General features: G+C 38.5%; 1 protein-coding gene across 1 annotated transcript in view; it reads left to right on the top strand.

The window, feature by feature from the left end:
- ERC2 (ELKS/RAB6-interacting/CAST family member 2) overlaps positions 1-20686 on the top strand; it is a 723468-nt gene that overhangs the window by 348967 nt on the left and 353815 nt on the right. Inside the window, exon 6 of the mRNA XM_047097449.1 lies at positions 1437-1604. Within this exon, the coding sequence (XP_046953405.1) occupies positions 1437-1604 (168 nt within the window). The remainder of the gene's footprint in view (positions 1-1436; positions 1605-20686) is intronic.

Raw genomic sequence — 20686 nt, 5'->3', positions numbered from 1 at the left:
GACCTCCCTGCTTCATCCACCTCCCTGGGATAGAAACTGGAGAAACTCTCTACTCACCAACCTCTCATCACCTTTGACCTTTAGAAACACAGCTTTGGTGCTTCTTTTTTGGAAAGGGGTAAGAAAAGGAGATTCTACTCTGATAACTTTTTAAAATCTCTAATATCATCATTTCTTCCCTGATCTACCTAAGACTGATTCTTGCCTTTAAAATCATAAAATGTCAGATACTTAGGGGGTTCCAACCTCTTTGTTTTATGGATGGGGAAACTGAGGCTGGAGGGCTGGGTGGGGAGGGGGGAGTGAGAGTTATTTGTCCTGACTCTCATAGCTAGATAGAAGCAGAATCCAACCTAAAACCAAAGTGTCCTCTTTCCAGTGTTCCAAGTTGCCTTTTGATTCTCTGTCTTGACAGTATTTACAAAACTATTTATTTTGGCTTATTATGGTATTCTCACCTCATTTTCCCTTAATTTTTGTGTTTTTTTCATCCAAATTTTACTTGCTGGTAGTATAGTATAAAAAACTACTCAACAAGATTTGTGAACAGATACAGCAGACCCCTACCCCATTTTTCCTTCCCCAAGACAACCTGTTTTCAACTCCTTTTGCCTGGTTATATTGATATCTCTAAATAACGTGCTTGCATCACTACTTGATTTTTGATGTAACTACTGTCTATCAAATGCCTGGTATGGAGGGTGAGGATTAAATTTTTCCATCACCCCAAAACCTCACATTATCCATGTGAACCTTTTTTGCATATGGTCATTGGAATGTTAAGTTTAAAAATAATGTTTATGTTTCCTTATGTCTATTACTGACATTTGAAAAGCAGGAATTGTAATAATCTAATTTTTGAGCTAAGGTAGAAATAGGTATTTTTTGTATGCCTTTTTTTTTCTTACATATTTGGAAAGCAGTCTTTCATAACACTGGAGAGTGGTCATCTCCACAGCATTTCCTTCCTCCAGTAGCATTTCCTTCCTCTTGGCAGCTTGTATTTTTCTCCTTCAGGAGTGTTTCTCTACGTGTTTGTCTTCTTCCAGACGTCTGTGGCATGGCTCATGTTCTCCATATTCCTGGAGGATGTTGCAGAGCACAAGCAGTGTTGTGCCTTCCCTGTGCAATGGAATAGTGATGTGCTTTGTTTTCTAGCTAATGGTTTCACAGCAGGGAGACATACTACTATTTCATAATGCCTTATTTTATATAAACCTTATATTAAAAAAAGTGTCACAGTTCAGATACACATATGACAGGACTTTGAGGTGGAAACAGGCTGTTAAAATGCATGGCATTGAGGTGCCCGTGAGCAATGGTTTGACCATGCTGTGCTGAGAAGATGCGCTGCTGCCCTGTTCCCTCCCCAGGACTAATGGTTACTGATGACCACTGTGTAAAACCACAATCTTCTTTCTTTTTCCTGACTTCAGGTAGATGCACTGAGATTACGCCTGGAAGAGAAAGAGTCTTTTCTCAATAAAAAAACAAAACAGCTGCAGGACCTCACAGAAGAGAAAGGGACACTGGCTGGAGAGATTCGAGACATGAAAGATATGTTAGAAGTGAAGGAAAGAAAAATCAATGTTCTTCAGAAGAAGGTAAGTAGTTGACATAAGCCATTCAGGCTGGGAATTGGTATCATCCATGTTTTGTCATTTCAGAGAAATTTTTGAGTACATGGAAAAGAAGAAATTATTTTTTTTAGAGTTTTAGGTTAGGAAGTATAAACTTTTAACATGCTGGTACTTAACTTACTGGTGGTTGTGTCATGCCATTCTTAGCATGGACTGATGAATTTTCTGTTTGACTGCCTGAAAAATAAATAGAGATGATTCTTTTTATAGTTTCCAGCTTAAATATGGATAATTGTACAAATTTAGATATATGTCTAAAATAATAAAATGTCTGAAAAGTTAATTTTTTCTTTTTCCTTACCAAGAGTTGAACAATGTATTCTGTAGGTCTTGAAGGTATTTTAGATGCATTTTTTATTTATGTAAATTTTAGTAGCTCTTACCGTACTGAACCCATACGGATTTGGTGGGGGGAGTAATGTTTACACCTATTACTTAATTGCAATCTGTCAGAGAACATATAATAAGTTCTGACTACAGTGGGCTAACACAGAAGATGCTTGATCTACCTAGGGCCCTTCTTTCCTGTTTTACCATCAGCAGCTCATTTTCTCCATGTAGGGATCCAGATTTGGGGAATGTACCCTGATATTTAAAAAAAATTCCCATTTGCTACTATGTACAGTTTGGGGAACATAGGGTCCCCTACCGTCCCCTGGAAAAGAACAGGCAAGAAGAGAAAACGACTACCTGATCTTTTAAGAAAATAAAATATATTGGAAAGGCATAGGGCTGTCAGATTAATAGGCAGCCAGCGTGGAAACTGGGCAGGAACTGACAGTGGGCAGCACAAGCCAGCTGGCTGGGACATTGCTGCAGACAGGCATATTGCCGGACACCCCTACTGCAGCTGCAGCTGCAGACAAATGGACTCTAACTGGCCCCTCCTCCTGGTGTCATTTGCCACTGTCATCTCTCACCTTGTTTATATCAACAGCATCCTAGCTGTTTTTCCTGCTTTCACCCTTACCTTTCCTATAGGCTCTTCTTAACACAAAAGCTGGAGTAGTTCTTTTAAAACATAAAACAATTTATACCATTCTGATAAAAAAATCTCCAGTTGCAGCCACCTACATAATTTGTGCAGAATGAAAATTGTTCAAAGAGAATTTCTGAATGAGCATAAAACCAAGTCTGGGGCCCTTCAGAGTGTGGGGACCTGTGCAGTTACACAAGTCACATGCCCATGAAGCCACCCCTATCCCCTGTGGCTTCCATCCTCACTCTCAAGGTATTGGTGATCTGATGGATTATATTATTAATTCATTTCTGTCAGAATCTTTACAGACAAGGCCCAGGTGTTTTGATCTCCTCTTTGCAGTGCCAACTAATTGACACAGATGTTTAGAAGAGATCTTGGAAGACATGACCAAGGACCCTTGAATCAATGAGGCCGTTGAGGGCAGATGGGACTAACGGAGAGACAGAGTGGCAGTTCTTAGAGTAGGTACTAAGGATTCAAAAGAAAACTTTTCACCTAAAATTCCCAGGAGTGAATGATGATGAAAGCTAACATTTATAGAACTTATTTTGAACACTGTATGCTGGATATTTTGCTATGCTCGTTATGTGCACTCTTTACTTACTCTTGATCATAATCCTTTGAGGCAGGTATAGTTATTAACCCAGGAAACTGAAGGACACTGAAGCTTATGGTAGGTAGGCAACCCAGATAGGTGCAAGTTTGTTTTTGTTTGTTTGTTTGTTTTGTTTTCTGTTTTTTGTTTTTGTCTTTGGAAAAGTAGAATACAATGGTTAGTGCAAATTAAAAGAATTAGCGTATGGACCTCAAGTTTTATGATGATGACACCAGCTGTCAATCAAGGAAGAACATCACAATTCCTTGTTTTACCAGGAGTTGAGACTAAGTGCTCTTATTCTTGAGGAATAAATGGCACTAATGTTATGAATGAAGATTTTGGGAAGGTACTTTCAATGCATAAGTGACAAAAGACATGTGCTGATGGGCACAGTTTGTGAAATTTTATACTTTGCTCCATAAGCCAGACTCAAAGGTTTGGAACTGGTTTGGAAGTTCTTGAGCAAAGCCAATTGTATATTATGACTTTTTTGGGCAACGTGATCATAATCCCACTTATTTAAACCATGTAGATAATGGATTAGGAAGTATTTCATGTGTATTCATGTGTATCTTCAGTTTTACATTTTTTTTCACTGAGTGTTTACCAACACATTTGGGGAGGAAATAACACCACTGGCAACATAGTGAAGGGGCAGGAATTCTATATACCCGCAATGTAAAGGACAGATAATCCCCAAAGAAGTAATACACACAATTCAGAAATCTAGTCAAAATGTGGAAATAATACAGAAGCTAATGGGCCAATGAAACATTGTCTTTGGGACTGAAGACTCAGAGTTTTGACCACATTCAGCCTAATTGGCTGTTTTAGGGCAGGTCTGGATTGGAACAGCGTAAGCTTTGGATTAGGGTGTGTTGGCATGGAAGAAATAATAAACTTATGTCAATGTCAGACACGTAGTATTACTTAATATTTCTTTCTTATAGACTCTTTGGCAACCAGCACTGTGTTTTGATGCCAATAGAAATGGGTATGCTCCTTTCATAGCCATGTTTAACCTGGCAAAGCTAGGCTTGCACCTCGTATCTGTCAGCCTTGCCTTCAGAGGTCTGAGTCTCAGAAATCTCGTGTCCTCCATAAGCCATGTGAACAGGTCACATGTCTGGACAGCAGGCATGGACACGATGCCCTAATCATTTTGTTACTTGAGGAAGGAAGTGAAGTTGACGAAACAGAGAACCCCAGGTGACAGAATATCTCTGAGCAAGCTTTTGTAGGAACACAGCAGTCATCAAGAATAGATTTTGGTTCTACTGCAATTTGCCTCCACTCCATAATTCCCAGATATGGAGTTCTTTTAGTAGGGGGACAAAAATGTGCATGTATGAAAATTGTTCAGTGGAGCATTCCCTTATGGCTGTGATGCTGAAGTCAGAGGAGCAGTATAGTTTTCAAGCTGCAGACTTAACATTCTGTTCTCATACCTGAATTCAGACTTCAACTGATGAAGTGCTACCTGACTATTGAGTTTTTGTAGGAAATGTCATAAAACCTTGATGACATTGTACATTTGGAAAGTGTATAATGTCCAGGATTTTAGGACATGGTAGCATTATTTGACCCAGATCGAATTCAGACTGTTATGTAGCTCACGCAACATAAACCTACTACCCAAGAAATTTTTAAAAAGTCATTAAATTGGACAAAAGTTCTATCTCCATTTTAATTCTAGGGCTCAGTCCCACTTTATAGAGCAGAGGCACTTTATTTATTAGGGGTAGAAAAACAGATGGTGATTTCTCTGGAAGCCAGGTTCACTAGCTACCTACTGGGCTTCATGGATTGCCCTGTGGGTTGGAAAGGGCAGGGAGGTGTGAGTGGAATTGGCTTCTAGGGGTGGCATCTATGGACCTGCCCACTTCAGCAGCTTTATTCTACCAATTTGGAAGTGTGGTGGTGAAAATTCTGAATGATGATAAGTTCAGAGGTAAAGACCCTACAGGACTATGGTTATTAGCATACTGGGTTTCTTCATGAAGTTTATTAAAAATAAAAAATAAAAAACAATTACCTGAGAAGATGATTATAGAACATGGAGATTTCCATGTTGGTGTAAAGTTGATGTAAAGTATGGAGCACTTTTTGACTCAATTGATTTTTTTCCTGGTGTTTAAACATCCAGTTGCACTTTTATATTATTATTGGCAAGCCTCCTGTTTTTTGAACACGTGCAAAATCATATTATTTTTGCATTTACTGAGTGTTTCCTATATGTCAGTAAGTCACTACTCTAGGTCCTGGAGGCTCAAAGGGATATAACATATTCTCTAGTCCTCAGGAAGCTGATAGTCTGGTTGGGGAGATAGACATGCATAATCCTAAATGTAAGTGCAGTGGAGAGCAACATGGCATATTACCAGAAACAAACTGCTTGATGAATGCAAACAGCAGAAGCTAATTCTGCTACCTTGAGCAAAAGGGAGTTAGTTTATGGCAAGGATATCCAGAGCCCCAATGTCTGGCTGGTAGAACAAGATTAGAAATGATTGAGTCAGGACAGCTGTAGAAGACTAAGAGAAAAGAGCGAGTGCCATGATCTCATAACCAGGAGTGTCTGTTCAGGTGTCTTCTCTGCTGATGGCTGCCCTCTCACCTTCCTCCCTCTTCCCTTACATCACACTGTTGGTTGAGATTTAAAGTCCTGGGGCAGAGCTCCAAATTTCACACAGGTGCCTCTCATTGGTAGGATCTAACCAAACCTGCCCTAAAAGGAATCTGGGAAATGTGGTTCCAAGCTTTACACCTGAGATTTCCACTCAGTTCTTGTGTCACTTACACTGGGAAGTCTTTGCTGACATTGCAGGCTGGGAGAGGTTTTATACTTTTAAAGAACCATTTCTTGGCTCAGTTTGAAATTCTGCATCCCTTTAGTGAGTGTTGGCTTCCCTCCCATGGCTAATCTCCTTGAGTGCCCCAACCGTAATCATCAAGATACTTCCAGCTTTTTGCAGAATTCTTGGCAGGTGATGGTCCTCAATCAATATGCATTGGGTGAATAAATTATATCAGCAAATTCTGAATGAATGAGAACTTCGGAGAAGAGAAATCATTTTGAGATCCACTCCTGGCCCAAGAATATTGTTAGCTATTAGGAGTCTTTTGCCCCAGTGAAATGTTAGACTCACTTATTGTTCCCAGGACAGAATGTTCTCTGTAGGCTGCAAGATGGAACCACCCCATGGATAATAAAACGGATGAGGAAATTACTTCTGCTCTACCCACATCTAACACCTCAAGCCTTGGTTCCATTACCCTGATAAGGTAAAAATGGATTAAGGCTTGAGTAAGGGCACTTAACTACTCTTGCTTCATTTTCGTTTTTAATAAAAAGAATATGTGACATTTATCAAGTATACTGTCTTGCTCTGCAAAGAGACTAATGCTTCCTCCTCTAGTTCTCACTTCTAACTTACTGGATTGTTAGAGGCATGGTATTCTATAGAGTGATAAGATGGAATTATTGATCATTCATGGTTATTTTTAATTATGACCATGCAAATGATAATTTTTTTATAACAAAAGGATTATTTACTATTCATTGAGCCCTTACTATACACCAGACATTGTGCTAAGGGCTTTGCATCCTTAGGTTATGGGTCCTTATGACAAACCTAATGGCAGATATGTGCTACCACAATCCCTATTTTTAAAAGAGGAGACTGGTTTACACTTGTGTGACTTGAGTAACTTGTCCAGACTCTACCCAGTAGGAAACTAATGGAGCTATTCTTAAACACCCCACTATTCTTATATTTTTCTGTTTTGTGATCCTGCCTCACTCATGGGGCAAGTGGGATCATTAGTTTAAGAGCTAAACTCTACTATGAGCAAATTACCTGAGGTTGACACAAAAGGATGCCTGTATTTATACATTATCAACCAACAGAGATGAGGTAACTAATGTGATAAAAAATAGGAAACCAATTAAGTTAATAAAATACAACATTAGTTCTGGTTAAAAATGTATGTTAATATGTATGTTTAACTATATTTAGAAAAAAGATTGTGATAATCTTCAGTTTACTTTTGTTTTACTTTTCCCCCATGAGATTCTTCATGTACCATTCTAAGCCACTGGATCGTTTTGTTGCTTCATTTTCAAAGGATTGCACCACGCTTGCTATCATAGTAATTTCACTTTGTTTTGGTAGTTGGCTTACAGAACAAAGATCTCAAAATAAGATCTGAGGCATCTAAGCAACTTGCCTGGATGAGTTCCAGTGTATTTGTGATTTGGGAGACTTCTCACCTGGTCCGAGAGGACATGGTCTGGGAAGCTGCTCCACCTTGCTGTGAGATGCTCACTTTAAGGTCTGACCTCGGTGTAGGCAGGCTCACTCTGCATCTGAAGCCAGGAACTGGGCTGGCGTCCAAGGATTGGAGCGGCAACCAGGGTGGCTGTGAATCTGAGGCAGGGTTCTCGACCAGGAGACACTTTACAACCCTCCCACCCCAGGAACATTTGGCAATGTCTGGGGATAGTTTTTGGTTGTCACAGCAGGGGGATTGCTACAAGCATCTGGTGGGTAGTGTCCAGGGGTGCTGCTAAACATCCTGCAATGCACAGGAGATGCTTCCCACCCTCCAAAGCAAATGATGATCCAGACCAAGCCCTGGTCTGTAGGATTCCTCTTCTTCCCATGCATGGCCTATCCGACTTGTCTTGGCTTTCTCTTGAGATAGTATTCCTTAAAATGATTTTTACTTTGTATAACGTTGTTCTCTCCATTATCTCTGAATATTGTCTCAGCTGATGTGATTAACATTTTTAGCTACACTTTTTCTCTAGCATCATTATAAGAAGTTTACAGAGATGAACATCTTGTGTATGTGCATATGATGTTTGAACTATTACTATTATTTTCTCTTTTATATTTTTGATGTGTAAGAATCCATACTTTATAAAGAGTGTGTGTGTGTGTGTGTGTATACACACACACACACACACACACACACACACACACACATCACTCTTGGGGCGCCTGGGTGGCTCAGTTGGTTGGGCCACCCACTTCAGCTCAGGTCATGATCTTGCAGTTTGTGAGTTCAAGCCCCGTGTTGCTCTCTGTGCTGACAACTCAGAGCCTGGAGCCTGGTTCGGATTCTGTGTCTCCCCCTCTCTCTACCCCTCCCCTGCTCATGCTCTGTGTCTCTCCGTCTCTCAATAATAAGTAAACATTAAAAAACTTTTTTTAAGGAGTGTGTATATATATATATGTGTGTGTGTGTGTGTGTGTGTGTGTGAAATATTAAAATTATTTAGAATTATCGAAATTTTTGACTACACTGATCATATCAACTAATTTAGAGGGAGGCACTAGTTAGCTGTAATATAGGGAATATATAATAGAAATAAAGCATCTTAGTTAGACTGATGAATGGATCATCCAAATCCACCATTCACACCAACAGGGATGGATATTCCAGCAGGTATCACCCAGTTTAAATTTCTTTGGCTAAATGCCAGCATTCTAGTCATTTAGAAAAGTGACCTTTAAGGCTTTTTTTTTTTTTGAAAAAAAAATGCACTTGATTTTAGTACCCTTTGGGGCTGAAAATCTAATTTCTGTATTCACATTTAATATATTTTTCATATATTTTATCTAGTTATTTGGGATGTGAAAATATTGATTGTGGACTGAATATAGTTTTAAATAATATGTTGCTTAAATATTTGTAACTAGGGGCGCCTGGGTGGCGCAGTCGGTTAAGCGTCCGACTTCAGCCAGGTCACGATCTCGCGGTCCGTGAGTTCGAGCCCCGCGTCGGGCTCTGGGCTGATGGCTCAGAGCCTGGAGCCTGTTTCCGATTCTGTGTCTCCCTCTCTCTCTGCCCCTCCCCCGTTCATGCTCTGTCTCTCTCTGTCCCAAAAATAAAAATAAACGTTGAAAAAAAAATTAAAAAAAAATATTTGTAACTAAAATGTACTGTCTAGAGTAGTGTTTGTGACTTGCCAGGTTTTTTTCAAAGAGTGCCTTCTTCAGTCTAAAAAATATAAGAAAATCCCAACCCACTACATCATATAGCAAATTCTCTCTGTGTATTGTTTGTATGGTTATTGGTGTTTGCACGTTGTTCGGCCTAAGCAGAACGTCTTTGTTCTGGCATCAGTTAATATTTTGTATCTTTATCGTGGCTTGAAATTGATGCCAAAGTTTCTGGTACTAATGAAATCATACAGGACAAATAATCACCAAGCATGTGTAGCTCCTATTCTTGGCTGGAATTATTTGCCCAATGTTAGTGATGACCTAGGCAAAAATCATCTTGGTGATTTTAACCAATTGATCCCATTGCAAGAATGAAGTGATATTTTGAAGGTCACTTTGCATCCCTTGAGTAGAGATGTGGCTTCTTTGGTAAACCTAAGCTTCTTTATGAAGCAGTAAATTCACCAGCCTCCATTTTCATGTGTATTATTAAGAAATTTGAAGTTGGGGCACCTGGGTGGCTCAGTCGGTTAAGCGGCCGACTTCAGCTCAGGTCATGATCTCACGGTCCGTGAGTTCGACCCGCGTCGGGCTCTGTGCTGACAGCTCAGAGCCTGGAGCCCATTTCAGATTCTGTGTCTCCCTCTCTCTCTGATCCTCCCCTGCTCATGCTCTGTCTCTCTCTGTCTCAAAAATAAGTAAACGTTAAAAAAAAAAATTAAAATAAATAAATAAATAAAAATAAAAAAGAAATTTGAAGTTGCCATTCTCAGAGATGATATTCATAAAATGATATCTTGTTGTCAAAAGAACTAAAAAGTTCACCTTCTAAAGAGATTTCAAGAAGCCTGCTCATTCATTCATGCATGCATTCAGGAGCTATGGTTACGGTCTTCAATTAGCTGCATCTTTCTACTCCCTGGCTCTATTGGACACAACCCTGTGTGATCGGACTTTAAAAGATATGTAAAAGTAGGTATGCTGATGAAGCGTGGACAATCCTAAAGACAGATATGAGAGAACAGAAAACCTGGAAGATACTTGATGGTCCCTTCTGGTCAGGTCTTTTCATTCTTTCCACTCAGGACTGAGAAGTCCTGAAAGAAAAAGTGACTTGTTTAGAGTCACAGAGCTAATTAGTGACAGGGCCTGCGCTCTGGTGACACTTTTCTTTTTTCTTCTTTCCATTCCCCTGTGACATCTGAGGCCTTGGGCGCCATCACTGTATTCTGCCCAGTTTGCCTTCCTTTTCGTTGTACCATCCAGTCATCCAACAAAACACGTTCAGCATTGTAATGATCTGGATGCTCTGCAGGCACTGGGGGATACATAGGCTAGTGAAGAAAATTTCTGCCTTTTATGAGCTCACACTCATAGAAAAAACAAAACAACACTAAAGATTCAATTACAGGGCAGTAAGTGCTGTGTGCAATGCCAGCCAGGTGCATGGGGCACAGAGAAGGGGCTCCTCACCTATTGAGAGTAGAGATGGCCACTGGAAAAGTTGATGACTAAATCAAGAGCTGAGGGATTAGGAGGTGTTGTCCAGTCAAAGCAGTGAGAATACCATTTGCAGAGATTTGTCTGGAAGAGGCAGCACAGTGCATTTGGTGGAATAAGAAGTAAAAGTAATTTTTTTTTTTATATATTTTTTTTCAACGTTTATTTATTTTTGGGACAGAGAGAGACAGAGCATGAACGGGGGAGGGGCAGAGAGAGAGGGAGACACAGAATCGGAAACAGGCTTCAGGCTCTGAGCCATCAGCCCAGAGCCTGACGCGGGGCTCGAACTCCCGGACCGCGAGATCGTGACCTGGTTGAAGTCGGACGCTTAACCGACTGCGCCACCCAGGCGCCCCAGAAGTAAAAGTAATTTAATATAGATGGACCACACTCCCCTGCCCCGTTAGGAAACAGATTTCACAGTTAGAAGTTTTTCTATTCTCTGTGTCTTCTAGCAATTAAATATATTTTATAATTAAAGTTTGAGAGTCATTTTGACTTCTATATTATAAATGTTCTCTTCCAATCCCTTGTGACTTGCAAGTGGCAGGAGTGATTATCTGTGTTATTTCAAAATGCAGTTCAGGGCCAGATCATGCTGAGAACTGATTCTTATTCAACAAGAAAGCTGAGCCTGAGCCAGAGGAGGCAAATTCTCTTTTAAATAAATATTTGCTTCTGGGTTAAGATCTTATTTTCTGTACTCAGTTTCAGCATGATGGATTTTTAAAGGTTTGTTTATAATTACCTGTAAAATCCCTTGAAGATTTAAGATAAAAATGCTTAGAGTATCCTGACAGTGGCTGCTACCCTAATGGATACAGGCATCTTGACACATCTGTCAATCTCAGCTGCCAGCTGTTGTTGTTTTGTGATATGGGATTAGAGGTGGTTGAGCTTTTACATATTTCAGTCTGGAGATGATTCCGTCCTTCTTCCCACATACTCCCCAGGCCATTTGATTTAAATCAACCTTATTTATGTGGGAAGGAAAGTCTTCTGTCTGTCTTTTTTACTTATCCTGTGTTTGGCAATGAATTCTGCTTTGTTATGAAGAGTTTGCACATATCTGTATTAGCATTTATCGTGGTGTATTGTGCAGAGAAGTTCATAATTCACAACTTTTGTAGTATGTATCTAAGTTTCCCATAAGAATAACTGCAAATTAGGGATGATGTGTTCTTGGGGCATATAATGCCACAGTCATTGCGGGTAATGGGCACCTAAATACTTTTCTGATACTATAGTCTCATTGCCATGTTGTTCCTTTATCCTTACCTGGTTATACTACACCTTTTGCAAACTAAAAGAAGTAACTGCTTTAAAAAGACTATTTTCACAGAAGCTGAATTCTAAATTAATGGCATAGTGTATAGCACTTTGGGGCCTTCATCAGAACATTTTGTCCTTTTGTCATACCTCCTTTTTCTTTTTTTTTCTTTTTTTTGTAACTTTATTTTTTATTTTTTAAAATTTGCATCCAAATTAGTTAGCATATAGTGAAGCAATGATTTCAGGAATAGACTCCTTAATGCCCCTTACCCATTTAGCACATCCCCCCTCCCACAACCCCTCCAGCAACCCTCAGTTTGTTCTCCATATTTAAGAGTCTCTTCTGTTTTGTCCCCTTCCCTGTTTTTATATTATTTTTGTTTCCCTTCCCTTATGTTCATCTGTTTTGTCTCTTAAAGTACTCACATGAGTGAAGTCATATGATTTTTGCCTTTCTCTGACTGACTAGTTTCACTTAGCATAATACCCTCCAGTTCCATCCATGTAGTTGCAAATGGCAAGATTTCATTCTTTTTGATTGCCGAGTAATATTCCATTGTATATACATACCACATCTTCTTTATCCATTCATCCATTGATGGACATTTGGGCTCTTTCCATACTTTGGCTATTGTTGATAGTGCTGCTATAAACATAGGGGTGCATGTGTCCCTTCAAAACAGCACACCTGTATCCCTTGGATAAATGCCTAGTAGTGCAATTGCTGGGTTATAGGGTAGTTCTATTTTTAGTTTTTTGAGGAACCTCAATACTGTTTTCCAGAGTGGCTGTACCAGCTTGCATTCCCACCAACAATGCAAAAGAGATCCTCTTTCTCTGCATCCTTGCCAACATCTGTTGTTGCCTGAGTTGTTAATGTTAGCCATTCTGACAGGTGTAAGGTGGTATCTCATTGTGGTTTTGATTTGTATTTCCCTGATGATGAGTGATGTTGAGCATTCTTTCATGTGTCGGTTGGCCATCTGGATGTCTTCTTTGGAGACGTGTCTATTCATGTCTTTTGCCCGTTTCTTCACTGGATTATTTGTTATTTGGGTGTTGAGTTTGATAAGTTCTTTGTAGATTTTGGATACTAACCCTTTATCTGATATGTCATTTGCAAATATCTTCTCCCATTTTGTTGGTTGCCTTTTAGTTTTGCTGATTGTTTCCTTCGCTGTGCAGAAGTTTTTTATTTCGATGAGGTCCCAGTAGTTCATTTTTGCTTTTGTTTCCCTTGCCTCTGGAGACATGTTGAGTAAGAAGTTGCTGCGGGCAAGATCAAAGAGGTTTTTGCCTGCTTTCTCCTCAAGGATTTTGATGGCTTCCTGTCTTACATTGAGGTCTTTCATCCATTTTGAGTTTATTTTTGTGTATGATGTAAGAAAGTGTCATACCTCCTTTTTAGATTGCTGATTTTGAGACTAGCAATAACACCAACACATAATCAGCTCTTGGATGATATAATTATAGTTTATAAAAGTAATTTACAATTCTAACAAGAGTGTTATGGTAGGTAGAATTCTAAGATGGCCCCAAGATTTCCTACCTCCCTAGTGTCCATTTTCTGAATAATGCCGAGAACTGTGAATATGATAGGTTTAACCCATTATTATATGATGTCATATGGCATAGTTGACTTTAAGAAAGATTTTTGAGTGGGTTTGACCTAGTCACATGAGCCCTTTAAAATGGCGGTTTGTTCAGAAGAAGTTAGAAAATAATTTTGTAGATGAGTGTGTCTCACTCTGATAATAGATAATTACCAATGCATTCACCTATGATTGCTTTTCTTTAAAAGAAAAAAACACATTACAAAACAAGTGCCTTATACTATGGAAAACAATAAAGTACTCCATGATGATAAAAAATAAAATAAAATAAAAATAAAAATAAATAAAATCTGAGTCCTAAAGTCAGAAACAGGAATGTCTGAGATTCAAAATATGAGGAGGACTTACTATGTGAGTAGTTCTGTACTGTTGACTTGAAGATGGAGGGGGCTATGTGGCCAGGAATTGGGGCAGCCCCTAGGCTGTGAGTGGTTCCTGCTAACATCCACCAAGGAAGCAAGGACCTCAATCCTGAGACCACAAGAGCTAAATTTTGCCAATAACAAGAGTAAGCTTGGAAGTGGATATTTCTGTAGAGCCTCCGGGGAAATACTCATTCTGGCTTATACCCTGATTTCTTTCTTGTGATTTACTGAACAGAAACCCCAGCCAGACAGTGCTGGACTTCTGGACTTTTGGCCCATAGAACTGTGAGCTGATAAGTGGAAGTTGTTTCAAGCCACTAAATTGGCAGTCTTTTGTTACACAGCAAGAGAAAACCCAATACAAGTACATATTAAAATAACTGTCAGTAGTAACAAACCTGCTACAGAAATCCAGAAGTAAGTAAATAGTAGTAGAGTTCACAGGATACTGACAAGGAGTGTTGGCCCACTAAAGTGGTATGGTGGTAACTGTAATAAAAGCAGTTTCCAATGACTTTGGCTACTTAGCTTAGAAACTATGGGAGTTTTGATGAAATGTTATAATTGTAATGGGATTTGCATTATTTCAAAATATATGAGTGAGCCATTATTAGTTTTCATATTATACTATTTCAGATTGTATAATTAATATGTTTGTGTCTTTTTCCTTATTAAACCCTGGGTTCAGCAAAGGAAGTATCTGGGTATTACTTATGTTTTTAGTCCTAGTCGCAAGCACAGTGCTTGGCCTGTGGTAGGTGCTTATTAATAAGGGTTAGCTGGAAAATTGAAATGTAGAATAAAATTGAAAATAGATTAAATAACAAATCTGTCCAAAGTTCTGGTGAGATTCAGAGCAAATAAACAAATAGGAAGGTTGTGTTCCAATAAAACTTTATTTACAAAAACAGGCTGTACACCAGATTTGTCCCATGAGCTATGTAGTTTGATGAGCTCTGGTGTAGATCACAAATGAATATAGCTTGGAAGCAATTCTATCATACAACAACCTTCATGGCAACTGAAATTTTTAAAAAATATATTCCAAATTATTTGATAGGGTTGAACAAGGTATACTTCTTTTCAGGGCTTTATTTATTTGCCTCAGACATTCCTCTTGGTGCAATGGGAAGTAAGTCATTTGTTCCCATGGGTGAGGTCTTCCCAAGTTCTACTGCATTCTGCTAACCGTTCTTGTGAGTAAAGTTTGGATGGGGCAAAATTAAGCAAACAGGCTATACTCAAATGAATTGTACTTATTGACTTGGGTGGAGATATTTCTTTCTGTAGTATTAAAATATGAAGTTACATTTTTTTAGGTTGCATATGATGCTCTGACTTACAAAAATATATGAAGGGTAGCATACATATAAACCAAGGCTTTCTCCACATTATGAATGTTTGTGAATTTGTGAGTAGCTGGAGGCATAGACAAGGGTGGCCAGGTGGAAAGGCGAAAATAGAGGCAAGGATCCTTTGCCATTCCATGTTACCAACTTTTAATTGGAGCTTACAGGGGAATATTCTTTGAAAGAGATAGAAGCAGGTATAAAATGTGAGGTAGCTGGGGACAGACAAATGTGGGGCAGTTGACCGAAGCTGCCATTTACTGATTCTTCACCTGGGAATTCATCCTAAGGAAAAATTAAGGATGTAGGCATAGATGTAACCACAGCCTTATTCATCACATGGTTCTTTAGTTTTGTTTTGTTTTTTTTTTTCTGATCAGTGAAAATATTATAAAGTAGAGGAGTGGCTAAATAAATGATGATATATTTCTTGTGGAAATTTTGCCAATAGAAAATTTTTATAGAAGAATATTCAATGATAACAGAAAGATATTCAAATTATTTTGTTGATTGAGATAAACAGCTTCTGATATGTATATACGGAAAATGATCAGAAGATGCCTGTTTTCTCATACCCTTACCACCACAGTATGATTCTATTTTCATTTTTAAAAGTTTATACATACACATATACATGTACATATACATGCATGCATCAATAGAATTAATTTGTTAAGAACATGGACTGTGACAGGCCTAGCTTTGAATCTTAGCTTATGGGCTTTTTAAACTTAAGCAAAGTTACTTACATTTTCTCTGCCTCATTTTCCCTATCTTTAGAATGAGGATAAGCTCACATCTCACTTTCTGTCTCAATTCTTTTCAACATACTAGGTGTTCGAGTGGTCTTTGTTCAGTGAACAAAGTGCCCAACACTGTTGGTGCACAACAAAATTATTTCATCTAAAAATTTTAATGTAAATGCTAGATCCATCAACTCTTTCAAAGAACTTGGAAAGAAAGTGGAATTACTTCATAAAGATCATTTAAAATTGATTTTTAAATTTGCATGCAGTAAAACTCACTCTTTGTGTTGTACATTTCTATGGGTTTTGACAAACGTGCACAGTTGTATAACTACCTTCACAATCATGATAAAGGACAGGTCATTCATCTCAGAGACCTCTGTTGTGCTGCCCCCTCTGCAGTCAACCCTTCTTCCCATAGTTTTGACCTTTTCCAGAATGTCATAGAAATGGAATTATACAGTATATAATTATATACGTATATAGTATGTCACATCTGGCTTCTTTCACTTAGCATAATGCATTTGAAATTCATCCATGTTATAGCTTTTATCAATTGTTCATTCTAAAGATAATACTTTTAAAGATAACTCCTATTATTTATGAAACATTCTGTATTATAGCCACCTGGGTCACTTATCCCTGAGGTCGTCCTGAAGCCAGAGTTGCAACAGTGCAAGATGTTAGTGCCAAGGAAGACTTGAGAGATAGCCTAGTCCAACTTGGCTTTAGTTGAGAAGGTGAGGTTTCTGAGAGCCAGAAATCACATGCATTATCCCAGGTGAGCTTAAGTCAGAGTTAAGCGCAGAACCCAGAGCCTTGATGTTAAACTAGCAAAGTTATATTGGAAATCAGATAGGGTAAATCTTCTGGTGAAGGACTTGAGGAAAAGCCCCTGAAGGGCAGGGAGAGGTGTGTGGAGTTTGTGTGTGCATGTTTGTGTGGTGTGATATGTTGTGTTGAAAGGATGACATTAAATTATTTTTAGAAGGAAAACCAATACTGTTTTGTGTTTAGAATTAGAAGAAAGGATCTTCTATCATTATTTTTATTTTGTAATAGGGGTGAGTTTGTGTAAATCTACCACAATTTTCTAGCATTTATCATAAGCACTGGTTTAGAGAGTGGCCAGCAGGTGTCATAGATGTCACTTTCATCCCGGGAGCAGATAACATGGTAATTGGCCAATTCCTCATGAGGTTAGTGAGCACCAGATCCCCACAGAAAGCTCACACTAGGTTCTGAAATGTGCAGAGGTATATGGTTTGCTCTCAAGCCTGAGTTAGAAAGAGTGCTTTTTGGGGCGCCTGGGTGACTCAGTTTGTTGAGTGTTCGACTCTTGATTTCGGTGAGGTCATGATCTCACAGTATGTGAGATTGAGTCCTGCACCAGGCTCTGTGCTGACAGAGAGCTTGGGGTTCTCGCTCTCCCTCTCCCTCTCCTCCTCCCCCCACTCAAGCTGTCTCTCTTTCTCAATTAAAAAAAAGCATTAAAATAATGCATTTATCGTTTGTTATTTATCCTGTTTATCTTTTATTTATAAAGGCACAGTACTGGGGCACCTGGGTGGCTCAGTCGGTTAAGCGTCTGACTTCGGCTCAGGTCATGATCTCATGGTTCATAGGTTCAAGCCCCGTGTCAGGCTCTGTGCTGACAGCTCAGAGCCTGGAGCCTGCTTTGACTTCTCCCTCTCTGCCCCTCCCCTGCTCGCTTACACGTGTTCTCTCTCTCTCCCAAAAATAAACATTAAAAAAAAAAATAAAAGCACAGTACTACTTTATTTTAAATAGTTTACATGTAAGTACCATATTATATATCTTTCTTTAAAAGAAATAATGAAATAGGGGCACCTGGGTGGCTCAGTAAGTTGAGTGTTTGACTCTTAATTTCAGCTCAGGTCATACATGATCCCTGGGTCATGGAATCCAGCCCCACATCAGGCTCCATGCTGAGCGTGGAGTCTGCTTGGGATTCATTCATATTCTCTCTCTCTCTCCCTCTCTCTCCCCGCCTCTTCCTCTCTCCCCCTATCTCCCTCTCCCCTCTCTTTCTGCTCCTCTCACCAGTTCATGCTCTCTCTCTCAAGTAAGGTAAATAAATAAACAAATAGAAATAGCAAAATAGCTTTTTATTTCTTAAAAAAGTGCAATTAGATTTTTAAAAATGGAATCTCTTTTAAATAGGTGATAGGGATTAAGGAGGGCACTTGTAATGAGCACCAGGTTATGTATGGAAGGGTTGAATCACTATATTGTACACCTGAAGCTAATATGACACTGTACATTAACTAACAGGAATTTAAGTAAAAAACTTAAAAAAATGGAATCTCTTAAGTCTATAATAGAATATTTATCCATTTTTATTACATAATGCAATGAAAAAAATATTTAACCATAAGGAAAATTTAGATTTATGGTTTATAATATGAAAGAAAAACCTTCTATAAATAACATGAAACATTTATTCACTAATTTAACTTGGTCACAGTATTGCATGTTTATACCCATGTACATATCAGCACATTTTCCTTTGTCTTATTTTAAACCTTTCTTTAAAAAAGTTTTCATAACAGTTGACAGAACAGAACGTAGTTAAGCATCCGAAGTAATGTATATATTTGCTCCATTTACAATAACTTTAACTTAAATCTATGGTAAACATGGCAATTGTCATAACGAAATATATGTTATTTGCCATTTTATACTCTAAACTCTTGAGGAACTATAATTGTTTCCTTTGGTTTGATATTTCATTTCCGTTTATAGTCCAAACATTTGTTGTGCATTTCTGTGTGGTTTAGTTATGTTTTCACATCGGTACCACCAGACCTTCACTTAGAACATCAAGCTGAATGTTTTTTTTCTTTGAATAATTCATCTTTTAAAGTACCTTCCCTCCTATTGAGTGTCTACATTCGAGGAAATGGAAACTAAGCAGAGAATGTGCTAAGTGTTATGGTAGTTGACAAACTATTTTGGTTAGATAAGTCTCCCAATTGGAGTGTCAAAATGGATTAGTCTAACTCAGGGAGAGAAGAAGAAGGTAGAAAATAATGTCCAAAATGCTTACGAAAGTGAAGAGCTGTGACAGGGAAAGGGCCTTAGACACCATCCTTCTGTTGCATTGAAGGAAAAATCAAGAACGTCAATTTTAGGCATTAAAATTGCCTTACAGTGCATGGGAGGTGCTAATTTGCTCAGACATCTTTTGGCAAACTTGCATGTAGAATCTGCTTAGTCCTGTTGTTATTTATGTATAGTAATACCTGCAGCCAGAGAGCTATCTTCCTGGACTTGCCTCTTTCTAACTGAGACTAAAGGCTTGAGGAATATAGGAGATGTCAGTAGCAACAAGCAACTTGAATTCCTCAAGATAAAGACCATGGCTGGGAAGAATTGAGCAGGCAAGTAAAGGTTACTGACTCCACATTAATAATAAATTTACGAGAGTATGGAAAAAATCATGCCAGGCCATCTTTATCGTTTTCTAGGTGGACGTGCAAGATTAAAGAAAGGAATTCAATAGCTATAATATCTTGAATTGAGTAAATCATCTAATTCAGTGTCTCCACAAATCTTTGGGGGCTGTGGGGGTGGGGGCAGGGGATGGGGAGAACCTCAATGAGAATTGGCTCTGAGTACTGTCATGTGGATTCAATTTGGCTGTTGTAATAAATTACAATGGAACAAGGTCCATTGGGACGATGTTGGGATCAATAGAAGGTCAGGCTGTAACATCTCCAGCAGTGGTCTGGAAGAATGGATAACACACTTTATTAAGGTTGGCAGGCCAGAAGGCTTTGGTGCTGTTGTGGTCACCACCAATGTCATTAGCCTTTATGAAGCACCTGTTGGATCTGGGCACTCTGGGGAGTGCTAGAAGAAAGACAGACTGTGTATAATTGTCCAAATGGTCAACCTGTTTAAAAATGTTGATAATAGGTACAATTTATTGAATACTTATAGAGCTGCCATGCATAGTGCTAAGCCTTGTTTATGGATTATTTATTTTAATCCTATTGAAATCATTTTTTTTGTCTCCATTATGCAAATGGGAAAAGTAAGGTATAGAGAATTACAATTGGTGATGCAGCTAGTAAGTGGCAGCAATAGGTTATGAACCGAGGTCATCTGATTTTCTCTTAATTACTATGTATGTATATAGTATCACTATGTGCTCATGGAGAAAACATATGTTCAATTATTAGTTCATTTATCCAGTTGTTCATTCATTCAGCAAACATTCTAAATGTACTTAAGACATTCCTGGTGTAGCAGAAGAGACAAAACCTATTTAAAGGTAATTTTAAAAAATGGTAATATTATGACTCTAATACAGGTATAACATGAACATGTGTTAAAGATTTTATTTAACTCATTAATTGATGAAGGAACCAGTCAGATATTAGAACTGGAGAGAGAACCTGGAGAGCAGAAATATTTGTAGATCAGAAATACTGAAATGGATTTGCAAATGGTGATAAAACTGGTTTTCCCCAAATATGGAGGTGAGTCAAAAAACTTCAGCTGCTCAGGTCAGAATTGTATGATGATAAACAAGAATTATTTTTATTGCTGTGAGTTATCTATAATTTACCATGTTGCAAAATCACTCAAAGACAGTGAAAGACTAGTATCAGATAATGTTAAAGGGTACGATCTAA

This window comes from Lynx rufus, unplaced genomic scaffold (genome assembly GCF_022079265.1).
Source record: "Lynx rufus isolate CCGP_SWC_20201006 ecotype Redwood Valley unplaced genomic scaffold, mLynRuf1.p SCAF_4, whole genome shotgun sequence".
NCBI classification, from domain to species: domain Eukaryota; kingdom Metazoa; phylum Chordata; class Mammalia; order Carnivora; family Felidae; genus Lynx; species Lynx rufus.
Note: the sequence above shows the minus strand (reverse complement) of the source record. Positions and strands in the feature narration are given on the sequence as shown.